At 46.2% G+C, this 24797-nt stretch overlaps 1 protein-coding gene across 1 annotated transcript in view; it reads right to left on the bottom strand.

Annotated features, from left to right (window-relative positions):
• Positions 1 to 295: 295 nt before the first annotated feature.
• Positions 296 to 24797, bottom strand: part of GPAT4 (glycerol-3-phosphate acyltransferase 4) — a 40965-nt gene continuing 16463 nt past the window's right edge. Inside the window, exons 2-13 of the mRNA XM_007962286.3 lie at positions 19801 to 20806; positions 12972 to 13041; positions 12502 to 12802; positions 11646 to 11720; positions 10441 to 10530; positions 10162 to 10255; positions 9449 to 9564; positions 7975 to 8030; positions 7369 to 7454; positions 3392 to 3520; positions 3227 to 3306; positions 296 to 1317 (exon numbers count right to left, since the gene is read on the bottom strand). Coding sequence (XP_007960477.1) covers positions 1209 to 1317; positions 3227 to 3306; positions 3392 to 3520; positions 7369 to 7454; positions 7975 to 8030; positions 9449 to 9564; positions 10162 to 10255; positions 10441 to 10530; positions 11646 to 11720; positions 12502 to 12802; positions 12972 to 13041; positions 19801 to 19965 — 1371 coding nt within the window. The 5' untranslated portion in view covers positions 19966 to 20806 and the 3' untranslated portion in view covers positions 296 to 1208. The remainder of the gene's footprint in view (positions 1318 to 3226; positions 3307 to 3391; positions 3521 to 7368; positions 7455 to 7974; positions 8031 to 9448; positions 9565 to 10161; positions 10256 to 10440; positions 10531 to 11645; positions 11721 to 12501; positions 12803 to 12971; positions 13042 to 19800; positions 20807 to 24797) is intronic.

Genomic DNA, 24797 nt, shown 5'->3' with positions numbered 1-24797 from the left:
TCCCCCGCCCTGGAGTTTACTCATTGCTTCTCCTAGGCCTCACATCAGCACCCCGTGTACCCCCAATCTCTGGAGAAATTCACGTCTGTGCTGGAAATTCTAAATTACCCAAAGATCTGCAAGCATCTGAGACGAGCCCGTTCACCTTCTCAGCTGCAGGCTTCCTCGCTCCAGCAGTCAGGCAGCTTCTCCGCAGCCCCAGGGCCATGCTCCCAGAAGAGAACTGGAATTCTCACGAGAAGCCCGCTACTCAGGGCCACAGCCAGGGGAGAAAGTAAAGGGAGAAGTCCCCCAGTTCATTCACCAGCCAGTTTTATTTACTCACAAGAACAAATCCAAAGCCCAGGGCAGCAGCTCTGAGCTCAGGCCTGCCCTGCCCCGTTTTGTGGGCCTGTACTTGAAACACTGAACGTGACGTGTCCTTCACTCACCCGCAGAACTTTAATCCCCACAACAGCCCTGTGAGGTAGGAATCACCACGCTTTCCCCCGACTCAGGTTACAGATGGGGAAACTGAGACACACATTCAACAGAGCGCGCATCACATGGGGAGTTCAGGGTTAGCCTGGAGTATGAACACATGTTCTTCCCACAGCCCAGTCAGCGGCCCACCTGGCCTCTTCCCCTTCCTTTGGTGACCCCATCAGCAGCAGCATAAAAATCTAACCCTTCCTTTTGCTGAAAGCCCCTGCAGATGACAGTTTCCTTTCTATCATGTCTGCAGAGCTCCAAGGCTGGGGGCAATGTTGAGGCTGAAGCCAGCCACGGTGCCTCAGCTGTGCCTTTCCTGGAGAGCGGGTGGCCACCCCCAGCACATCCCTGGCACACAGGCTTGCATAACAGACTCTTGTCCCGCCATCCCTAGCACAAGAACATGGCCACATCTCCCCAACCGCTCAGCCCGCACAGCGTGCACAGGTGGGGAGTTCACTTTAATGGCATTCCTCCAACGACTTATTGTAAAAGAAACAAGGCATCTCGTCCTGGGTCGTGACACCCAGCAGCATCCGTTCAGACCACCAAGGGCAGGCTGCGCCGGGTGCACAGGGATCCCGCTGCGGCTCGGCGAAAGCCGGAGTCCTGGGATGCAGAGCAGCCCGGGGAGCCCTGGAGTCTGGAAAGGACACAGCAGTGGGGGCCGCGGCGGCAACTCCAGCTCCGAACCCGTCGGCACTCCGCACGGTGGCCCCAGCCAGCTGGAGGCAGGCTCAGGAGCGGCTCCTGTCCTCGTGGTTCCCCACGATCATCTTGCTGTACAGCTTCTGCTGCTCCTCCTTGAACGTGTCCTTCACCTTCTCCCTCTTCAGGCCCCCATCCCTGGAGAGACAAAGGCTGGATGTAGTAACAGCCAAGAAGGTTCCCAGGCACCCTCACACCATGGGAGATGCACCGTGCTGCCCAAATACCAAGAAAAACCTGCCAGAAACAGGGTACCCCGTGGCACTCTCACCAAGACAACCTCAGGGGATCTGGGGCTCTGGGCTCCCAATATTCACCCTTTCTATCTCAAAAGGTCCACTCTTGCCCTGGAGTAAGAATTTACTACTCACATTGAAAGTACTTGGTAACTGCTTAAACCTACCAAGGAGTTTACAATTCTTTCTACTCTAACATTCATCTTCACCTCACAAAGGAAAAGGAGGAATTCTGGCATTACGGAAGGTAGACATGCTTCCAAAATATCGACTCATAACATATCTGTAGTATCGATCTGTAAAATGTCATTTGTTTAATTCAGACCCAGGGATACTCCGAATTCATGCAGAGAGCTAACACAAGGGGTAACGCACGTTCTGACTTCTTCCATGCTCAAAAAAGAGTGCCGTCAGGAATGGAGGGTTATCTCCGGGGCTGCCTCTCAGAGTCCCAACCTCACTGCCCCAGTGCCTCCCTGCAGCAGCCCCAAACCAACCCACCAGACTTGGGGTTGTTTTGTTACAGTCCCATTCCCTCTTGCCTGCTGGTCCCCTCTGTGCCTACACTCTAGAATTATCACCACCTTCAACAACTTACAAAAATCCAAGCCCGCTTTCAGTCTCTCCACTACACCCTTTAAAATCCATAGCAAAGGCATGGTTTTTAAAAGCAGCCACTCTGTCTTTCTTAGAGATGGGAAGATGGGGCAGAAGTTAAACCTTGAAGCTCTAAAAGTCTGTTAGATGTGGATGCAAAATCAAGCTCCAGTGCTAATGTTATGACTTTGGAAAAAAGTGATTTAACCTGAGTATCAGTTTCTCATCTGTAAAATGGGAACACTGTTTACAGGGCTGCAGCTACTGTGAGGGTGAAAGAGATGCTCACACAGGGCCCCAGAAGCTCGGTGGCTGGCACACAGTGAGTGCACAATCCACGCTAGCATTTTTTAAAAGGCCATGATCTGAGAGCCAATCTAATCCCTGAGACTATACAGTTGGGTTTACAATGTGAATTTCTACCCTTTCTTTTCTCATAGATAATGCCCATCTAAGTCAAATGCTCTCCCCAGTTGACCCTTGGCTCTTAAACCTAAGTGACCCACAGAGTGGAAAAGTTTCTCTGAACCAGCATTCACCTCTGGTCACTCTCCTACTGTTTGGGATAAAACTATCTTATACTCTAGTATAAGGGCTGGTCAAATGCAGCCCATGGGCCACATCCAGCTGATACCTGTTTTTGTAAATAAAGTTTTATTGGAACACAGCCATGCTCATTGGTTTATAGACTATCTGTTTTCACACTACAATGGCAGAGATCAGTAGCGCCAACAGACACCACATGGCCTGCAAACCCTAAAATATTTACTGACTACAGAAAAAGTATGTCAATCCTGCTCTATTAGGTAATAAGCTGAATACAACAAACACAACCTTTGCCTTTCTAAGGATGGTTCAATTTTGCCAGATACACTGGGACCAGGGAAAGTCACCCTGCCTTCTTGAGGTTTTCAGATCAGTAGCAGGTCATGCCCACCCAGAGAAGGGCACTGTCCAGGTGTCCTGGAAGACGGGTTCAAACCCCAGAAAGGTACACAGAATCAACTGCTTCAGTCCAGGTGTCCCTGATCCAGGTTCCCCAAGGTCAAGGAAGCACAGGGCACTTCTGGGTTGGAATTCAGGGAGAGTCAAACTGCTCTCTCTAGAGCTGACAAGTTGAATTCTCCACAGCAGGGGGAATGACATGTAAATGAAGTCAATGACACAGCATCTGCTGCAGGAACTCAGCTGATAAGGCCTGGCTCTAAACTTACCACAGCAGGTCCACCAGTCCTCCCTGCCTGGCAATGGCAGATTTCACCCTATTCGCAAACTGGACAGCATCTTCATCTGCCTGTAAGAAAGAACAAATGAGACCACTCAGCCCCGGCTTGACGTTACACAGAGCAGGTGCAGATCTGTCTGGGGCAGGCACTCACCTCTCTAGTCATGGGAGGCAGGTACCACACACTGCAGACAATGGCCCAGCTGGTCATCATTCGCAGCAGGTACGTCACCATCCCATATTTGCTGCTGTTCCAGAAGGCATCGCCGAATTGAGGGTCATACTGAAAACAATGGAAAGCTGAAGGTAAGACGTGAGTAGTTCTCACGTGTGCGAGTCCACAGTGATTGCTCTGAGTGACTCCACTGGGCGTGCTGGTACTGGGGCGCTGCTCCCTGACCCTGCATGAGTACTGCGGAAGCCCCTCTCCATGTGGCCGGTTCTGACTGCGAGCAACACTGCTCTCCCCTGAGGGACCTGGCCTCTGCTGCAGATCAGTAAGGAAGGCTCCCCTGACAGCCTGCCTCAAGCAAATGTCTCCCTCTTTGGTTAGTTTCAGGTCTTACTCATAGGTATATAAAGTTTTCAAACATCTTCAAAACCAGGGAGAAAAGGATCATGCACTCCCAAGCACCCATTCCCTGATTCAACCACCGCCAACGTTTCCCACTTGCTCCATCTCTCCCCTCCCAGCATCCTGTCATTCATCTAGTGTACCTCCCCCAAATAAAGATATTTTCTTACACAAACACCAAGTTTTAAATATGATTTCTGGTGCCCAGACCAGGGAGGAAACTATTAGAAAGCTTTTGCATTTACACTTTCAACAAAGTCAGTTGTCTGTTCAGGACACGGCTCTGTGCTCACGCTGACAGCCCCGGGAGGTCTCAACCACATAGGCTGCTTCTACCATGAAGCAGGTATCAGATCCTTTCATTTGCCAGTGGCTCTAATGGGAGGCAAAAGGCAGCACTTCAGTGGCGTTTTGCGGAAAATGTGGCTGCAGCTGTGACCCACATTCTCACCAAACCAGCAGCTGGAGGGGCAGGTGATCAGGGTGGGTAAGCTCCGGAGGAAGTTGCGCAAGGAGCAACGGGAGGACCTGGGCACTTGAGAATGCCTGGACAAAGTGCCTGGTGCTGCTAGCAAATGTCTGAAGGGATCCTGTACACAAGGCAGTAGGCTGACATTGTGCAAACACCCAGGACCAGAGTGGAAAAATAAAGGAGCCAGAATTTCAAGAGTTATGCCACACGGCCATGCTGCCAACAACATCAAAAATGCCCTTTTCCTGGGAAAGCCTGAGAAGAAGCCCAGGGCAGGGTCCTGCATGTGAGCATGGGCTGGGGTGGGGTTGAACTCTATGATCTTTTAGGCCTTTCCAGCCTAACTTTTATGATCCACAGTATAAAAATTGGATAATTTTGACAAGACTGTGGCCCTAACTACAAAAATGAAGGTAACTGAGGCTTAATTATAGAAGCTAAGAAATTCAGATTTAACCACAGAAGGCTTAATGAGTTATTATAATACCAACAGAAACAAGGGAAAATAATAAGTTTTTAAAACTAAGCTAATGTGTATGATCAGAAAGAATTTTATTTTATTTTTTTATTATTATTATATATATATTTTTTTTGAGCTAAGAGTCTCGTACTGTCACCCAGGCTGGAGTGCAGTGGCGCTATCTCGGCTCACTGCAAGCTCCGCCTCTTGGATTTATGCCATTCTCCTGCCTCAGCCTCCTGACTAGCTGGGGCTACAGGCACCTGCCACTATGCCCGGCTAATATTTTTGTATTTTTAGTAGAGACGGGGTTTCACCATATTGGCCAGGCTTGTCTCAAACTCCTGGCCTTAAGTGATCCACCTGCCTCAGCCTCCCAAAGTGCTGGGATTACATGCATGAACCACCGCACCTGGTCATGTCGTTATATTTCATAAAGCCTGATATGGACAGAAATTCTGATGTCACAAGAGTGTGAGAACCCTTTGTTTCGGGCTGATTCTCCATTCCACACTGGGCAGTGTGTGTGGACAGAGAAACAAGGCAGAAGCTCAACACAGTGACACACTCCTCACATCAGGTCATGGCGGAATTCCGGTGGGAATATATGAGCCTGGAAATCACTAAGGTTATCCAAGTTTGGTTACCAATAAAGGGTTCACAAAAACTAGTCATCTGTAGACCAGATGTTCTCAGCCATACATGGGCTCTCCTCTGTGGACTGAATGGAAATGTATCTAAAATTTATAAGCATTTTACTTTGCAGAGGAGCAGAAACTCCTCAGGGTTCGTGTTTCAACAGCAGCTAAGAGCACTGCTTCAGAACTGTGGCTGCCACAGTGTGGTCCCAATAGGCACCATCAGTGCCCCCCAGAACATGTTAGAATGGAAATTCAGAAGACCCAGAGGGGTGGCTCAGGCCTGTAATCCCAGCACTTTGAGAGGCCAAGGCAGGTGGATCACTTGAGCCCAGGAGTTCTAGACCAGTCTGGGGTGAAACTCCGTCTCTACAAAAATTAAAAAATTAGCTGGGTGTGGTGGCGTGCACCTATAATCCCAGCTACTTGGGAGGCTGAGACACGAGAATCACCTGAATGTGGGAGGTCGAGGTTGCAGTGAGTCATGATTGTGCCACTGCACTCCAGCCCGGGTGACAGACTGAGACCCTGCCTCAAAAGAAAAAGAACGAGAAGTTCAGAAACCCCGGGTGTGGGGCCCAGCAATCTGCATTTTAACAATCCCTCCAGGCAATGCTAATGCAGCCTAAGTTCAAGAGCCACTGTTCTGGAGGGACCAGTAAGGGCTTCCATTCAGCAGCTTCACGGTCACACTGCAAAGCACTTGTCCTCATTTTGCCAGAATATAGGATGCAGATGCCACTCCCCACTCCCACACCCAAGGCAGACTCTGCTACCAGACTATGTTCCTCTTTCTTGCTATACCCAGACCCTGCATCCTCAGGCTCTGGTGAGTCCTAACCTGTCAATCAGAGTCCCCTGCAGGCAATATTCATCTGCCATCCCTGGCCTGGTCCTCTGCCTAAATGATGAACAGTGAGTGGCTGGTAAGCATCTGTCTCACCAGGAACAACACCTCTCCAGTGGCACTGGCAAGGTGAAAAGAAAGTCAGAACCAACTCTACAGAATGCTCTGCGGACAACCCACAGTCCCCTATAAAAGAAATTCTAAGCGTGAGCCTGACTCATATCTGCTCACCATTTTACCGAGCTCTCAGGTTGCAGTCTAAATACTTTAACCACACTGAGGATGGCCTGTGTTTTGTAGGTGTCATGATGTGAGGCCTCGTGGATGTGGAGAGGGTAAGAGCAGGGAGGAACAAAGTGCAGATGACTGGCTAATCACATCCTATAGCTCTGGGTGTCTGAAGGGTTAGAGCAGCAGTTCCTAAAGCGTCGACGTAGATTAGATAAACTCCCAGGGTCCATCTCATTGTTAGGAGCTGCTGTAGGTCTAAAAGATGACACGACTAAAAGCAGTGAAGCCGTTTCTCCCACTGCGCTGGAATAAGGACCCCCCCCCCATTCTCACAACTCCCCCAAAATGCAAAAATCCAGCTTGAAACTACACCTCTGTGCCCTGCAATCGGTCACCTTTCCAGGTGGAGGGGCCTACATTCCAGCTAGGTTTATGAAGCAAAGTAAGAAGTGAAGGGCTTGCCATTTCCTGAATAGTGGCGGCAGCAGCATGCAGGCAGGAATCTGGCTGTCCCCCACCCCACACTCCCCAGGCCCTTCTAAGGGGGTGCTGAGTGCTCAGCATCCTCCTCTGGCAGCACTTGACCCACATCAGCCCAGTCCCATGTCACTCTGCTGAGGGCATCAACCACAGACTGGTGACCTCCACCAGGCAAAAGGCAGTACTTCAGTGGCGTTTTGCGGAAAATGTGGCTGCAGTTGTGACCCACATTCTCACCAAACCAGCAGCTGGAGGGGCAGGTGATCAGGGTGGGTAAGCTCCGGAGGAAGTTGCGCAAGGAGCAACAGGAGGACCTGGGCGCTTGAGAACGCCTGGACAAAGTGCCTGCCTGGCACTCCACCTCCTCCTGCTGCGCTCCACTCACAGCAGCCCCAATAATGACAGTGTGTACCATCGGAGGTCTTGTACCTTGATAGCAACAGGGTAAACTGTGGCTCCAATTTCAAAACTTCCCTTTTTGAACATCATCACCGATGTATTATTGATGCAGGTTCCTAAAATGCAGGAGACAATAAAATGCTATTTCTGTTGGCCCTTTACCCCAGATATTAGGTGTTTCTTAAAGACTAAGTACAATAGTCAAAATTCTTCTAATGGTTCCTCCAATAAGATACATCTGTCATCTCCCTAACTTAAAAACAAACACTTAACGAGACAGGCAAGATGGTGCCTCCAATTCTCCTGCTACAGGACCACTTTCCCTGATTCACGCACACAGCCTGGATAAAGCAGAGACGCACAGTGGTCTTAGGAGGACTCCACGAGCTCCATGAGGAGCTGAAACATTACAGAAGAAATTCCTGCATTTGGGGAGTTTACACTATGGCATTCTTAGTTCAAGTTCTGAACTTGCCTGAGTTTTTAGTCCTATTTCCAATCTAAAGGGGACCTAACATTATTCAGTGAAAACAGATAACCCCAACAAGGGCTGAGGGCCTTGGTTCCCACGAAACATCAGCATCACACTCTTGCACTCCTCACAGAAGTGCTTTATGGCAACCAACCCCTTCTTACCTTCTGGGAAGATGAGGATAGGCAGCTTGCTTTTATCTTGCACATGTTCAGTCAGTCTTTCAAAGAGGAAAATAAAATGAAGGATCAGACAACCTTATACACATCATTGTCAAAATATGTTTATAAATAACTTATTTATTTGTGACACTAGTTTAGATTATAAGAAGTTAACAAGCATGACCGTATCCTTTTAAACCCATAATCTAATGCTCATCAAGAAAAAATGTATATGGATAGAGAAAACCAGGTTACTATTTAATTCACAGAACTGTTCAATTCTGTGTGAACATCGGAGCACCAATGATGCCACTCAACCTGGGGGCCACTTGAAGGAGACGCCTGCCACAAGGCCTGGGCATGGCCCCCTCAATAAACCTGTGGCACTAGACTGTGTAACAGTCGTGAGGCTGGGCGCTCTGTCCCTGAGATGTAGCAAAGGGAGTTGGGAGAGGGTTTATCTGTCTCTATGGAAGATAATCTCAACTGTCTTTTCTTATTTGTTATTTTTTGAGACAGGGTATCCCTGTGTTGCCCAGGCTGGAATACAGTGGTGCAATCACAGCTCACTGCAGTCTCACCCTTCCTGGCTCAAGCGATCCTCCTACGTCAGCCTCCCAAGTAGCTGGGACTACAGGAGCGTACCACCATGCTTGGCTAATTTTAAATTTTTTGTAGAGATGAGGTCTCCCTATGTTGCTCAGGCTAGTCTTGAACTCCCGGGCTCTCAAAGCAATGGGATTATGGGCCTGAGCCACCATGTGTGGCTTGGTCTCAACTGTCTTGATGTCTCTTTCTGCTGCAAATCTCTTTGCATTACTTACACCAGATTCACCTTCTTAAAGTTTGAAAACAGAGCAGTACTTTGTTCCACTGCCCTAGGTTTCTTTTTGTTTGTGATAAATGAATTCATTTTGAGGTTTCAAATAGCAGTAAAAGTTCGTATTTTGTTTATTACAATGGGTACAATGAATAAAAAAAGGTTAAGAAACATTATTAACTTGGTAAATAATACTAGGGTTTCTATACTTTTTAAAAATTTTAAGATAGAGTCTCACTCTGTTACCCAGGCTGGAGTGCAATGGCACGATCTCGGCTCACTGCAACCTCTGCCTCCCTGGTTCAAGCGATTCTCCTGCCTCAGTCTCCCTAGTAGCTGGGATTACAGATGCCCGTTACCACACTCAGCTAATTTCTGTATTTTTAGTATTTTGTATTTTTACCATGTTGGTCAGGCTAGTCTCGAACTCCTGACCTCAAGTGATCTGCCCACCTCGGCCTCCCACAGTGCTGGGATCACAGGCATGAGCCACCACACCCGGCCACTTTTAAAATCTCATGTTTTAGGAAAAGATTATTATGAAAGCAGTATAGGCTTATGATAGAAGGCACATAACTACACTGTGGAGGGATAACTCCCGGAAACCTTTTCAGCATTCTAACCGGCCAAGCAGAACAGCAGGGTTCTGTCCATTACCTCTTAGCCACTAGGTGGCGATCCTTCACTTCCGAGCGCTCAAACCAGACGTGTGGGCAGGCCTTCACCATGGCTCTCTGAATCACACCCATGAGTCCCCCGTGCACTTGACCCACCTAAGCGAAGGCACAGGACCCATTAGTAGTGAAGCCATCCTCACACAAATCTCCCCACTCTAGGAAGCCCCAGATCTCACAAAATAAGCAGTCCAACCTCTCACCTCTAACGCTTGCTGGTCCAACCTCTTACCTCTAACACTTGCTGGCTGGAGGTTGCTCACTGCCAAGAAACCACTACCAAGACTCCCCAAATCTTAAACTTCTCCTTTTAATCAGTAATACTAGAAATAAGTAATTAAAAACATAACTGAAACCCCTAAGACAAAATACTAAAGTAGTGCAAATCGCTGTGTAAAACTGCCCCTCCCTGGGCAGATTCTCAGATGCTCTAGACACAGTCCTTGCCAGCTCCTCCCTCTCCCCATGCTGGTCTGCCTGACCGCCCTCAGCATCCTCTCCAACCACATTCACCACTCACTCTACCCAGGGTATTTCCTATCACAGTCCCACAGAGCCCCCACAGTGACAGTAAGGTGGTGGCCCACGCATAAAAGTGTTTATGTGAAGGGTCCAGGAGCCTCCTAGACCCTCCTGGCCCTGACCAGTCTAAAGCAGGAAGTCTTGCCTCAAGAATGCACCGGCAAGAGCTCTTACCATGGCATAATAGCCATCGCTGGCCAAGATGATCACATCGATTGGTGAGGTATGATTGGCCACACAGATGCCACCATTTCTTGGTCTGTTTTCCCTGGGTTTAAATGTATGCAAAAAACCAAAATTAGTGTGAAACAGTTCATGTAACACACCTCTCACCTCACACGCTTCATCTGCTCTAACTAAAAGCTCAGAAGTGTCTTCCCATTTGGGCAAGTAGAGGTGGGTAGTGTTTCCTGCAGTGCCATTTCCCTTCCTATTGATACAAAGCACTCTCACCTGTCATGGTAGGTGATGATGGCTGTCAGTGCTCGCACGCAGATCCGGTAACACATTAAGTGAACATGTTTACTCATGAACTCCTTAAACCTGCAACAACAGGACAAGGATTCTGGGTTTTATTTTACATACAGGAAGACAGAAACAGTTGCTGACTTGAACAGTTCAGCAGTCCTTTATGATGGCAAAGTGCTTTTATAGACATGAGCACGTACAGGAAAGCCCTGTGATGCATGACCACCTTTATGTTCACATATGAGGAAAGAAAGAGGGGACAGGGAGACTCGCTTACATCCACCCAAATCAGTGGGTGGAGAATTCACAGCCTAGAATTCGGCATTGGCAGACCACAGGCGGGCTGAATTCCGTTCCCCCAGTCAACACCCAGTGGCAGGCCCAAGGCCAGAGGCCAACCTCCTCACCCGCCCAGGCAGATGAAAGGTTTCCAAGCCCCAGAATTTCCTGAAGGGAGCAAAATATTCTTCACAAACAGACAAAACCTCCCTACATCTCGTATCATTTTAAAAACTGTATTGTCTCACCACTTTATCCACACAGTCAACTGCTCAAAACTAAACAACAAGCTGTAAAATCTGTTAACATCTGAGTCTCGGACTCTACATGTTTGTGGCTTCTCCCTTTTGTCTTTAAAATGGGAAGAACATGAGGGCTAAAGGACAAAAAGAACAGTCATAGATCAAAATAAAAAAAAGTAAAAACTACTGCTGATGCCATTGTTACCATTGGGTTGTTGTTGTTGTTGTTGTTATTATTATTATTATTATTATTAGAAACAGAGTCTCGCTCTGTCACCCAGGCTGGAGTGCAGTGGTGTGGTGTTGGCTCACTGCAACCTCTGCCTACCGGATTCAAGGATTCTCCTGCCTCAGCTTCCCAAGTAGCTGGGATTACAGGCAGCCACCACCACACCTGGCTAATTTTTGTATTTTTAGTAGAGACAGGGTTTCGCCATGCTGGCCAGGCTGGTCTCGAACTCCTGACCTCAGGTGATCCGCCCACCTCAGCCTCCTAAAGTGCTGGGATTATAGGCATGAGCCACCACACCTGGCCACCACTGGGTTATTTAATCCATCTAAGATTCCATGGCTTTGGTTGTGTCCAAAAAAGGGGCCTGGCCTTCGATATCTGAGCACCATTCCCAGAACCAACTGCCCTTTAGGCGTGGACTGCCACATTCTACTCACCTCCCATTTGGCAAGTATCCCACCACAGTTGTGCCCACCACCAGAAGGCTAATTCCTGTGAAAGCCAGCGCTATCCTGTAAGAAGAAGAAAAGTTAGAGCACAGCCAGCAAATCCTTGTACCAAGTACAGAACTGAAGATGTGAAAATCACAGTGGGCATCACAAAAACCACCCCCAAGACCTGCTCACCTGGGATCTGGACCAGAGTTCACCTAGAAATGTGAGCAGGCCTATCAGAACCAGAGATCCTTTTGATTCCAACTGACAGTGAGCCATGGGTCTGGCCCTCAGCCGCCAGCATCTGCTGAGGCCTCGGCAGCTGGAAGGCTGGAAAACCCTAAGCAGGCTGTTCTGCCGCAGGGCTGCTCCCTGCTGCCCACCCCTTCCCTATGGCTGAAAACCCCGGTGGAAGCACAGCTTCCCTCTGAAGCAACAGGAGGTGGAGCTTGAAGGGTATTAGCATCTGGCAAGGCACACTCAGAGCAGCACACGGTGCAGGGAAGCTGAAAGATCAATATTGCCTCTGTACCTGAGAGGCAAGCTTCAGGAAAGAATGAGCCATGTCCAGGGAGGAATGGCAGAAAGCACACAACGTTCCCTATCCCTGTGTTTGCTGTGATCTAGACCAGCAAGCTGTCTTTAAGAAATCCAACTATTTCTGTCTGATATGCAGAAAATCCAAGGGCCTCTAAAAGAGAATCACCAGTGTACCCCTCCAAAGAGTCACATGGCCTGGCTAGTGACAGTCATTCTCTCCCCCTTTCTAAAACGGGAACACACAGCGGAGCAGGCAGGTGGGCCGTGCACCAAGTGGGGTGGCAGCAGCGAGCCCCACTCCCCACAGGCCCTGCCTCACCTGAGCGGCAGCAGGAAGCAGTACCGAATCAGAACTCCTAACCCCCACAGGACCGTGAGCCGAAGGCTGATGTACTGGAAGTTATAATTGGTTCTGCTCAGCAGGTTCCAGGATTCCAGTTCTTCTGCTGAGAATCTCTTTGTCACCTCATCGTCCATAATGGTCTCCATTCCTTTCCGGCAAAAGTAGAAAATGTCAGAGAGCTCGAACTCTGGAGTGTTGTCCAGAGCCTTACTACTGCCACTTCGACGAATCTCTTTGATCTCTTCTTCTAGTGAAGTGGGATCCTTTGCAATGATTCCTGCAAAAGAGTGTGTCCCTGTCAAGCAGCATGCTGCGGGAGAGCACGTGAGACATACTCAGAGCACACATCCTGCACTAATGCAGGGAAGAGCGTGTGTGGCACCAGAAGCACTGGGGAACACTGTTCAAATGGACCTCTCAGGACAAGGACCACGCCCCCATCTTACCGTTGGTGTAGGGCTTATAAAGCTGGTGGTTCTTCTCCTTGGCTCCTCGCTCCATTCTCAAGGTAGCCCACTGGGAGGGGAAGGAAGCAAGATACAAGAGCGAGAATGAGATCTGTTTTCAATCAGTGAACACCTCCATTTCTGTTCTGTGAAAGCCTCAGTCCCAGTCACTTAAGACCGTAGCCAAGAAGCACAGAGTCTAGAAGGAAACTCAAACCACCTCTCCCCTGAGAAGCCCCTTCCTTGACAGCTGGGACCAAGAGTTAAGTCACCTTAAGCAAAACACTGGGAACTTCAAGAAGCTGGGGTGAGTTCCTCAGGCCTGGTTCCTCACTGCCTACGTCTCTTTGTCTCCGGGCTGTAGGGAGCTCACTTGCTAACAACACAGACCTCACAATTCCTCCTGCACTGCCCCATGGTAGCTACTTAAAACAGCGAAGCCAGACATCCTGTAAACTACTGCCTGCCACCAAATTACTCCAAGAAAGCAGCAATTTTCATTTTCAAGGAGACAAAGAACTTGAGCAATACGTATGTTTGGACCGTCCAGTAACAGGAGTAACATTTTAATGATAGAATCCCACAACTTAACATTGAAAGGCCTGGGAGTGGCTTAATAGTGTTAAAGGAGAAAAAGAACACTATCAGGAAACCGAAAAAAACGCAGATTCAATTCCCAAGTTTACACTCACTAGCTGTGTTCATTAAGCAACCCATTCCAAGTCTCCGAATCTTGATCTCTTTATCTGCAAAACAGGATCGATACTACCTCAACCTCCTACTTCACGGGGTCACTTAGGATCAAATGAGATTGTGTATGGGACAAAACTGGGGAAATGCAAAGCACTCTGTCCTCATTATTACTGAAATAACACAGATTCTGGAACAGACCTAGGAAAAAGACGCTTTTCCTAGAACCCCTCTTCATTAAAACCGGTTTCACTGGTATAAGGCAGCTGGTATAAGAGGCTGGTTCTCTTCCACTATCAAATGAGAGGTGAAAATGTGGGTGCACTTATCCCCTCTTGGATATGGTATCACTAGAGAGAAAGCTATGTCATGTCCACAGCGAGTCAGAGAAACAGAACAGGCATTTCAAAAGCCTCAAACTTCAGCTTCCACGGTTATGCATGGTAGGCACGAGCCCATCATCCCACAGCACAGGAAGATGCACATGGCCCAGGGCACATGGTGCAGACTCTGCTGGCAAAGCCCAAAGGGTCAGCAAGACTGCACCACGTGGTCCAGAAAAGCCAAATGCTGCACACGAGTTTAATCGGTGATCTGACCTCATCTGGAAATCTCAAACCCCACAGTCTAGAAAGGAAGGTGGCTCACAAAGTCACCACGCAAAGAAAGTTCAAAGGCAAGAAAACTCACATGAGTTTCTCTGTTTCAGATATTTGGCCATTGATGTCTTTTGGCTCTAAGCACAGATGAGCTTTCCTTTAAAAATGTTAATACCTAACATGGAGGAAAGTAAATCTCATCTGGTTTCCTGGAACTAGAGAAGAGGTGAAAAGGGGCAAGAGAGTTCACAAGAATCCTGGCATGCAGAAACACAGGTCGCTCAACCAGAATTTAGGGTTCTACATTTTGGCCAGGCTCTGTTTTGGCACTGCAAGAATAATCAGAAGTGAACAACTTGGGGCCAGACGCAGTGGGGCTCACGCCTGTAATCCGAACACTTTGGGAGGTCAAGGCAGGAAGATTGGTTGAGCCCAGGAGTTTGAGACCAGCCTGGGCAACATGGCAAAATCCCGTATCTAAAAAATACAAAAAAATTAGTTAGGCATAGTGGTGTGTGCCTGTAGTCCCAGCTACTCCAGAGGCTGAGATGGGAGCCAGGGGAAGTTGAGGCTGCAGTGAGCGGAGATCGCACCGCTGCACTCTAGCCTGGGAGACAGAGCGAGATCCTGTCTCCAAAAAAAAAAAAAAAAAAAAAGAGAGAGAGAGAAACTTGATTCTGTACTGACAATTCTGAGACTCCATGAGACTGCAACAGACGGAGAATACATGACATCAGGCCTCTTGTGGATGACAATTTCAGTCTGAGGACTGTTTCAATGTGCAAAATTCAAGATGGCTACAGTCTCTTGTCATCACAGGAAAGGGATCTGCTAACTGAGATTCTACATCTCCTAGTTCTGTGGCAGTTCAGTAATAAACATCCCTTTGGCCTCACACTTTTTAACTTCAGGAACATGACAAAACATGTCTGTGTTTAGGAAAGAATTGTCCAAAGTCACAAGGGCAGGGGGAATGAGGAGAGGGCTGAACAGCCTGTTAAGAAATGGCTGATCAGGTGGCTGGGTGCAGCGGCTCACACCTGTAATCACAGCATTACAGGCAGGAGGATCATTTAAGCCCAGGAGTTTGAGAAATGGCTGATCAATGAACTGGATCCTTTTGGCTTGAAAGAAACCAAAATATTTCATCCCGAAATATACTTCTTTGTCATATTTCAAGATGACTGTTCAGAAGGACTGGAAATGCAAGAATAACGGAGAAGCTGTCTTTTGCAGGAGGAATTTGCATCTGTAGAGGAGACAAAGTGAAGTAAACAACAGATGCCAATGGGCTTTCTCTGAAGCACCTCCCTCCTTGTCCGAATCTAGAAAGACCTGAGAGACGCCTTTAAAGGTCTGAAAGAAACACTTAACATCTACGCTCTTGAAGGGCTGCTATCTGTGAGGCTTCGTCTATCTGTGAGGCTTCATCTACACAAGACCACCTGTGCCAGCCAGGCCTCCTCTTCTCTCCCTCGTTACCTATTGCCACCTGATTTACCACCATAGCCTGTTTTCTGGCCATGCTCGGAGCCCCCACTGCTTCTGTAACCTCAAATGCTACAAAAGCATCAACCATCTGGCTATTTCTTTGAGATCTTTGTAAAACTCCTGTGCACATTAATAAATCTGTATGTCTTTTCTTTTATTAATCTGCTTTTGAGAGTTGATTTTTCAGTGAATCTTCAGAGGGCAAAGGATGCTTTCCCTTGGCCCCTACAAACCCTACTGGACCAAATCAAAGGGCCTCTGGGAAAACACTGCTTCTCTGCACTATACTCACACAGCACACTCCTGACACCAGATGTGTGAGGAATGCCACCCCCAAACCCAAACCAAGCAAATCTTCAGCAAGCACCAGCTGGGTGTCCTCTAATTCAATTCAATTCTGAGGCTATCGACCTGGAGTTGGTATCAGATTCCACAAGTTATGAGAGTCAGTCCCGTATGACTACCCCTACTTCAGACGCAAGTTGAAAGTCTCATGTGACCCATACTTCTGACTGACCAGCTATAAATCAGGGTTCCCACAACCCCTCGTCAGCTTCAATTTGCTGGAGTGACTCCCAAGACTCAGGGTAATGGTTTATTTCCATGTATGGCTTTATGATAAAGGACACACAGCTCAGGAAGCACCAGATGGAAGAGATGCATAGGGCAAGATATGGCAAGCCCTTGCCATTTCTCCCAAGAGGATGCTCTCACCCAGCTGCCTCCCGGTTCATGCCCTGTTCTCTGCACTCCCTTATTCCCTATTGAATTGCTTCCCTCTTGCCTCCCTCCAACCCACCTGAACACATGCTGCCAGAGTCCAGCCACATCACTTTCTTGTTCAAAAACCTTCAATGGGCCGGGCGCAGTGGATCACGCCTGTAATCCCAGAACTTTGGGAGGCTGAGGTGGGTGGATCACTTGAGGTCAGGAGTTTGAGACCAGCCTGGTCAACATGGCAAAACCCCATCTCTACTAAAACTACAAAAATAGTCAGGTGTGGGGGCACAGGCCTGTAACCCTAGCTACTCAGGGGGCTGAGGCAGGAGAATCACTTGAACCCAGGAGGCGGAGACTGCAGTGAGCCGAGATTGCACCACTGCACTCCAGCCTGGGCAACAGAGGGAGACTGTCTCCAAAAAAAAAAACAAAAACAAAAAAAAACCTTCACTGACTTCAATGACTTCCCAATGCCTGAAGTTCAGTATTATAACCCACGTCAGTCCCTCCATGTGCCCAATGTTTTTGCTCTACTGAACTATGTGCCATCTCTGAATAAGACTTACCTTTTCGCCTTTATCAACTGTGCTTCTAGAATGTTCTATCCTTTTCAGTTCAAATGTCAAATCTAAGAAATGCTACCTACTCAATTCCTGCAATCAGAATTCACCTCTGCCTGTGTACTTCAACTGGTATTCCATTCTGAATTAGTTATATATGCGTATATTTGTCTTTCCTACTAGACTACACATACCTCAAAAGGCAGGAGCCAGAATTTACCCCTTTGTGCATTTCAGCACAGTCTGAGAGAGTGCCTTCCACTTAGTAGGCAGTCACTGATTTAATTTATCAACTCCCAATATTTCTCTCCATCAAGGTCTCCTTATGGAAAAGTAGAACCAAAATGACAAAACCTGGAACTATTTCCTATCATCTTTCCCCCAATTCCTGTCTCCTTCAGTTTGTCCTTTAACCTACTCAAGGCTATGTTAAAATCACACTCCTCATCAGGGTAGGTAGGATGACCTCTTTCACTACAACCATGTAAAAGGAGTATTAATACTCCCACTCTCTGGACAAAGAAACACTGGAAAGTTCAATGCCTTTTCAGAGCCAGTAATGGAAGCCCTGGGATTCAAGGTAACAACTGCCTGACCTAGCACGAATGCCCATCGCCCTAGTCTCTTCAGCTTCTCCTTCTTCACCACTAGTTTCTTCAGCTTCTTCACCACCAGCGTCTTCAGCTTCTCCACAACTGCCACTGGTTTCTATGACTCTCCACCAACAAGTTCCACCTTGGAGTTTAACACAGATCACATTACAGCTGTCTCATCTTCTCTAACGTGACCTGATCAACTCCTTTCACATCATTTATTCTCATCTTTCTCCTTTACATCCAGGCTTTCTCTTCTCCCCTCTTCCAGGTCATTTTCAACTCAGCTGAGAGTCTACTCCTGGGAATTCCGTTCTTAGTGAAACCATCGCCACTGTGGAGAGGGTTCATGTGAAGCACAAACATTAAGCAAACAGACTAAAACCCTTCCAGTCACATGCTGCTCTCTGCACACAAAGATCTTCTGTGACTCAGCATGAACAGGACCTGCACTGAGTTAGGGCTTCCACGAAAGGGAATAGAAACGACATTGATCCACCCATATCCTCTCCATATTCCTCATCACTTGGCAGGTACACAAATATTTTCTCCTAGTTCCTTTATATCGGGAGAACTAGTCATGGGAAAGGAGCTGTAAGCCAGGGCTTGCTTAGGTCTGCCAAAAGCACAGGTATATGTACCGCATGAACTATTAGGTATCCAGTTTTAGTGATCTTTATGAAGAATGCAGACTGTGGTTGCCAGGGGCTGGCGGAGGGAGGAATGGGGAGTGAATGCTTAACGAGTGTGGGGTTTCCTTTGGACTGATGAAAATGTTGTGAACTGGACAGAAAACAATGTGAATATAGTAAACGCTATTGAACTGTTCACTCTAAAATTATTAACTTTATGTTGTCAATTTCCCCTTGGTTTTCTTAAATGTGAAAAAAAAAACCATATGCTTATAGACATACTAAGTACCAAAAAAGATAAAACCCAAGATTCAATAACAAACATAAAAATATTTCCCACTATAATGTAACATTTCATATCGCTCACTTAATCTGAGTCGTTTTCTTCATTGATAAAAATGCAGATAAATAAGATGCAGGTTGATAAAATGCCCCGTCTACCACAGAATTATAAGGAATCAAAGAGAAATGATAAAAGTTACTCTCAAAACCAGAAGATACAATATGGGCCAGGAACGGTGGTGCAGGCTTGTAATCCCAGCACTCTGGGAGGCTGAGATGGGCAGATCACTTGAGGGGTCAGGAGTTCGAGACCAGCATGGCCAACGTGGTGAAACCCTGTCTCCACTAAAAACACAAAAAAATTAGCCAGGTGTGGTGGCATGTGCCTGTAGTCCCAGCTACTCAGGAGGCTGAGGCAGGTGAATTGTTTGAACCTGGGAGGCAGAAGTTGCAATGAGCCGTGATTGCACCACTGCATTCTGGCCTGGGTGACAGAGTGAGACTCTGTCTCAAAAAAAGGAAAAAAAAAAAGATACAATATGAACAAACAATGTTGTATTATTTTTACTACTGTAAGTGCACTTCTCAAATTATACATGAATCCCTAAAGATTTGGTGACTACTAAAAACAGACATTACAATTAAATCACCAAATCTGTGCAGAGGTATTTAAGTCTTATGGGAGAGAGCAACTTCCAAAAAACATCACTTCTCACCCGTTTCCTTACAATGTGATCAGTTTGGTATAATTCAACGGTCAGGTAAGTTCTGATATATGTTCAGAAATGTATCCTTCGCCTTTAAAGAAAATAAAACAATTCCAATGCCCTTTTCTGTCTATTCTTTTAGTCTGAAATGCAAGGACCTACTTAGAATAAATGACTGGAAGAGAAGAGGCTTTCCCATGCTTCTCAAGTGAGGGAATATGCCTGCAGCAGCTTTGAGCTATGGCATCAGTTATGTAAGAAGAGACAGAGACTGGCAGTGCTTTTCTTTAATTCTAAGCCCTATTCTCTTTGAAATAAACAGGCGACATGTGCAGTCATGGCATAGGTCCCTCAGCTCAGCATAAATCAAACATACAAGTACCTTTCAAAAGTACACGTTTAGTTATTCTTCTTACTCAAAAAGCCACTTTCCATTCTCCCAACTTTCTCCCTGTCTAATAAAGAGATAATAATAGGCCTGTAAGAATAACTCTTTTTGCTAAATGCACTTCTACCCTCCTCTGTGAAGCAACCTTTTGTAACAGCACAACTTACCGCAAAGATTTTTAACAGAGTTTTCATGTAGAGTTTGCGGATACCAAAGGAGACTCCAAAAATGGCTGGCACTATGATGAAAACGAGGAGGAGGGTGAAGAGGACAGTCAGGGAGATGCCCAGAAGGTTGACAATCAGGCTATCAAAAGGCAGCAACAGGAACATGGTGGAAGATCCAGGCCAGGCCAGCACCTGCCTCCCCAAGAACAAACTGTAGCCTTCAGATGGTCCTTCCCGACAGCACCAGCCAGGGAAAGGAAGCAAGTTCCCGAAGAAGAGCAAACCCCATTCCAAAGTCCACACCCCTCAACCGCCTGAATAGAAGGCCTGGGAAGAGAAGGACAGGAAAACACGGCCACAGGAGGCAGCTGCAAACGCCAGGTCTCCCCAGAATGGATGGACTCTAAAGATGAATGAAGCTCGATGGGTCTTCAGTAAAAGCATCCGAGTCCAGATGGAATTTCTGTGCAAGTGAGCAGTGAGGGCAGGGGCTCTGCTCTGCTGTCCTGATGCTGCTTCCAGAGGTTTTACATGGTTTTCCTGCCCAAGAGCATTCAACAGATAAATCTGTCCCTGTCACTGCCAGAAGTACCAAGAAGAGTTCAACTTGGTGCCAGAAAAATCCTGATAACTTCTGTGGAGCGGTAATCACTGGCACTTTACACAGAAGGCTTTTGAACTTGAATATGTGGAAATTAAATAATTGTTTTACTTAAAATTCCTTCATAAGCTGAAAACCATGTTCACTGTAGAGAGTTCATTATCTGGCCCCATCCTCCTCTGGTGAGGCTCCTGGCGCTCACAGCTTCCAGGACCCTCCTACCTGGAGAGCTAGTCTTTGCCAGCAGGAAAGAGATGCTGGCACACAATGTCTCATAATGCAAGTGCTGAGTGTAACTCCAGACGCATCTGGCATTGGTTTCTTCTGGACACTCTTCTCCCTAAGGCTCCCTTTCTTAGCGGTGACCTGGGTTCTTGGCAAATAGCTGCTTACATGCTGCCAAAGCTGGGGGAGGGAAACAGAAACACTGTCAGTCACACAAATCAAGAGGAGAAATGTCAATATGCTGGGGACCAGGGGGACTGTTTCAGGGTAAGCCTAAAACTGTCAGTGTAGTCAATGCCCACTTTCCAAGTCATCAAGGTCAAAGAGACCAGGCAGATCCAACAGGTGGCAGACATGAATGTGGAAGGGAAACATAGAGGTTTCAGTTTTCAACCCAAATGATACGACCTGTGGTCAAACTTTCTGAATAGAAAATACGTGTATACGAGACACATTTGAAAGATAAAAAGCATGTGCTATGGAAAGTACATCTCCTTACTACCTGTCCCCCAGGTATTGAGTGGTTCTGCACAGATGCTGCCAAAGGTTGTAACCACCTTTGTGTTCTTCCCAAGACATTCTGTGCTTAAACAAGTAAATCACAATGGTTCTCCATCACCACTGGCCCCCAGGCTGGGCAACAACCACATATTATTCTTCACCTTGCTTTTTGTTTTTGTTTTTAGCTTAACACATCTCAGAAGAATGTCCCATCAATACACATAGAGTTCCCTCACTCTGCAGGTGCACAGTTTTCAACTTAAGAATGTGCCACAACTTAGTTCACCAGTCTCTTAAGGTTAAACACTGATATTTCTACTTTTTTTTTTTTTTGTATAAATAATGTTGTAAGGAATAACCAGGTACATGCGTGACTTAGTACACAAAATGTGCTTAGAAAATATATTTTCGGGGTAAATTCCTAGAAATGGAATTGCAGAGGAAAAGAAAATACACATTTTTAAATTTGCAAGATCTTGTCGTATTTTCCATATAGAGATGAACCTCCTCCAGTCTCTCCCCACACGGGTCACCCATTGTGAAATTCCACTATTTCAAATATCTCACAAAAGTATTCCAATTTTATATCACACATTCCAAATCCCTGAACTTGGGAGTATCCTATCAACTCTCTCTGGCAAACATTTTGGCTTCACACCAATCACCCTCAGGCTGTTCCCAACACTTAGAAGTTCAAGAAACTGAACAAATTAACAAGTGCTGACTTCGCCTTAAAATCTGTGCAGTGTTTTAAGGGAGGACACCACCCCTCATCTTGTCTTATGCCCAATTTCTGCCTCCAAAGAAAGTAGTAGTATAAAATCTAAAAGGCAGAAATGGAATCCACAGGCAGACAGCCCAGCACCGTGCCCTGGGCCTGGTAGTTAAACACCAGTCCCTGACCTAACTGCTTGTGTTATCTATAGATTCCAGACATTGTATGGAAAAGCATCGTGAAAATCCCTGTCCTGTGCCATACTGATTACCGGTGCATGCAGCCCCCAGTCACGTACCCTCTGCTTGCCCAATTGATCACGACCCTCTCACGCAGACCCCCTTAGAGCTGTAAGCCCTTAAAAGGGACAGGAATTGCTCACTCAGGGAGCTCAGACGTGACTCTGCTAATGCTCCCAGCTGAATAAAGCCCTTTCCTTCTACAACTTGGTGTCTGAGGGGTTCTTGTCTGCGGCTAGTCCTGCTACATTTCTTGGTTCCCTGACCAGGAAGCGAGGTGATCAGCGGAAGGCCAAGGCAGCCCCTCAGGTGACTTAGGCCTGCTCTGTGCAGCATCTCTGCAGGGGACTCAGACCAGCCAGAGTGACGCGGATCCAAAGAGTATTCCTGGGTAGGCAGTTGCCCCGGTGGGATGCGTCGCCAGAGCAGCGCGTGGCAGGCTCCCGCAGACAATCAACGCAGTGGCTGAACACGGAGAAGGAACTGGCACTTGGAGTCCGGACATCTGAAACTTGGTAAGACTGGTCTTCAAAACTTGCCTACTCCATTTGAGTGGAAGCGTGGCCTGATCACCCACGGCATGCCTGTACCAGCATTTTGGTTTTTGGTTTTGACTTAACTTGGATTGCTTGATACTTTGATTTTGGTTTTGACCTGGCTTGGATTTCTTGATACTCTGATTTTGCTTTTGATTCTGGTTTGGTGTAAACTGCAAAAGTGTGTATGTGCCCTTTTTGCCCATTCTTTGTTTTGTGATGTGCGTGTGGTGTGAGCATGGTGTTTTGTCTTGAGGAAGCATGGGTCAGGCACAAAGTAAGCCCACCCCACTAGGAACTATGTTGAAAATTTTCCAAGAAAGGACTTAAGGGAGATTATGGTATTACTATGACACCAGGAAAACTCAGAACTTTGTGTGAAATAGACTGACCAGCATTAGAGGTAGGTTGGCCATCAGAAGGAAGCCTGGACAGGTCCCTTGTTTCAAAGGTATGGCACAAGGTAACCTGTAAGCCATGGCACCCAGACCAGTTCCCATTCATAGACACTTGGTTACAGCTGGTTTTAGACTCCCCCACGTCCCCCCACACAGTGGCTGAGAGAATAGCAGCATAAGTGGCTGGCAGAGGCAGGGAAAGACCAGCAGAGAGAGAGAGAGAAAAGAGACAGAAGGAAAAGAGGCAAAGACACAGTCTTAGACAGGAAGAGACAGAGACAAAGACAGAGTCAAGGAAAGAGAGAGAGAGGAAGAGACAGAGGCAAAAGGAAAGTTAAAGAGAGAGACGGAAAGTCAAAGAGAGACAGAAAGTCAGAGAGAGATACACAAGGAGTTAAGAAAAAAAGTGTACCCTATTCCTTTAAAAGCCAGGGTAAATTTAAAACCTATAATTGATAATTGAAGGTCTTTTCTGTGACCCTACAACATTCCAATACCACCTTGTCATAAGTGTAAACAAGGGCATAGCCCGAAAGCACTGAGGCCACTAACAACCTGTAGCCTTCCTATCAAAAATCCTTAACCTAGTAGTCTGCGGATGGCCCAAATGCATTCAGTCTGTAGCGGCGATTGCTCTGCTAACAGAAGAAAGTAGAAAAATAACTTTTAGAAGAAACCGCATTGTGAAAGCACACCTCACCAGTTCGGAAGTATCCTAAAAAACAAAAACAAAAACAAAAACAAAAACAAATGGATGATTTAACATTAACCACTGAAAACTGCCTTAACCTAGTAAGTTTCCTAACAGGGGATCTAAATCTTAATTATCATACAAAGGTTCACCAGACCTAGGAGGAACTCCCTTCAGGACAGGACAATAGATGGTTCCTCCTGGGTAATTAAAAAAAAAAGAAATCTATACCAATTCTAAGTCAATTTGGACTAAACAACATCTTATTAATAACAAAGGATAATTAAAATCCCAAACTTACAAGGTTTTCAACAAAAGTAAAGTTTGCTAAAAGTTAACAGTGTAACATGTATTATAGTAACTTCTAATCTTGTAGCCTTAGACAGTCTAGTCCACAGATATAAAGGAAGTTCACTTTGGAAAAGAATGGTTATCATCTTCAAAAAAAAAGGGGGGACAGAATTTACGTAAAAAAAAGTTATATGGTAAACTCTTGTCCTGAAATAAATTAACTGGTTGTTTAAAAAAAAAAAAAAAGGTTTGTAATAAGTCAGAAAGTTGAGACATGTCGAAGAATTATTTGCGAAAGTCGTGAGAAAAAAGTTATTAAAAAAAGGAATTTATGCAAGAAATGTATAATTTAAAAATAACTAGGCCTCCTGAATGTGAAAGTATTAAAAAAAAAACAGTTTATGTGCAATGTGTATAAGGAAAGTAAAATATGCCTTTGGTAAAGGGATTATAAGGAGGCATAAGAATGTAAATTTTTACCTACATTAAAAGGTTATAAAATTGTTTTAAAGGTTTAAGCAAGTTTTAAAACGTTAATTGTAAAGAAAATTCTGTGTGTAAACATATTGGCTAAAGTTAAAGAGGTATCATCCAGTTTTTCTGTAAACTGAGCATTAAATAAAAACACAACGGGTTTTTCTTAAAGCACTAACCTGCTCTTTTAAAAAGAATCTATAAAAATCTTACCTTATGGTCAGAAATTAAAAATTGAATAAATATGTCTACAAAGTTTTATTAAAACTAAGTTTAACATGAATAACACACTAATATAAAAATGAAATTTAGCTTATCTGGTATAA

Source organism: Chlorocebus sabaeus, chromosome 8 (genome assembly GCF_047675955.1).
Source record: "Chlorocebus sabaeus isolate Y175 chromosome 8, mChlSab1.0.hap1, whole genome shotgun sequence".
In the NCBI taxonomy this organism is placed as follows: Eukaryota; Metazoa; Chordata; class Mammalia; order Primates; family Cercopithecidae; genus Chlorocebus; species Chlorocebus sabaeus.
This window is presented reverse-complemented; position numbering and strand designations above follow the sequence as displayed.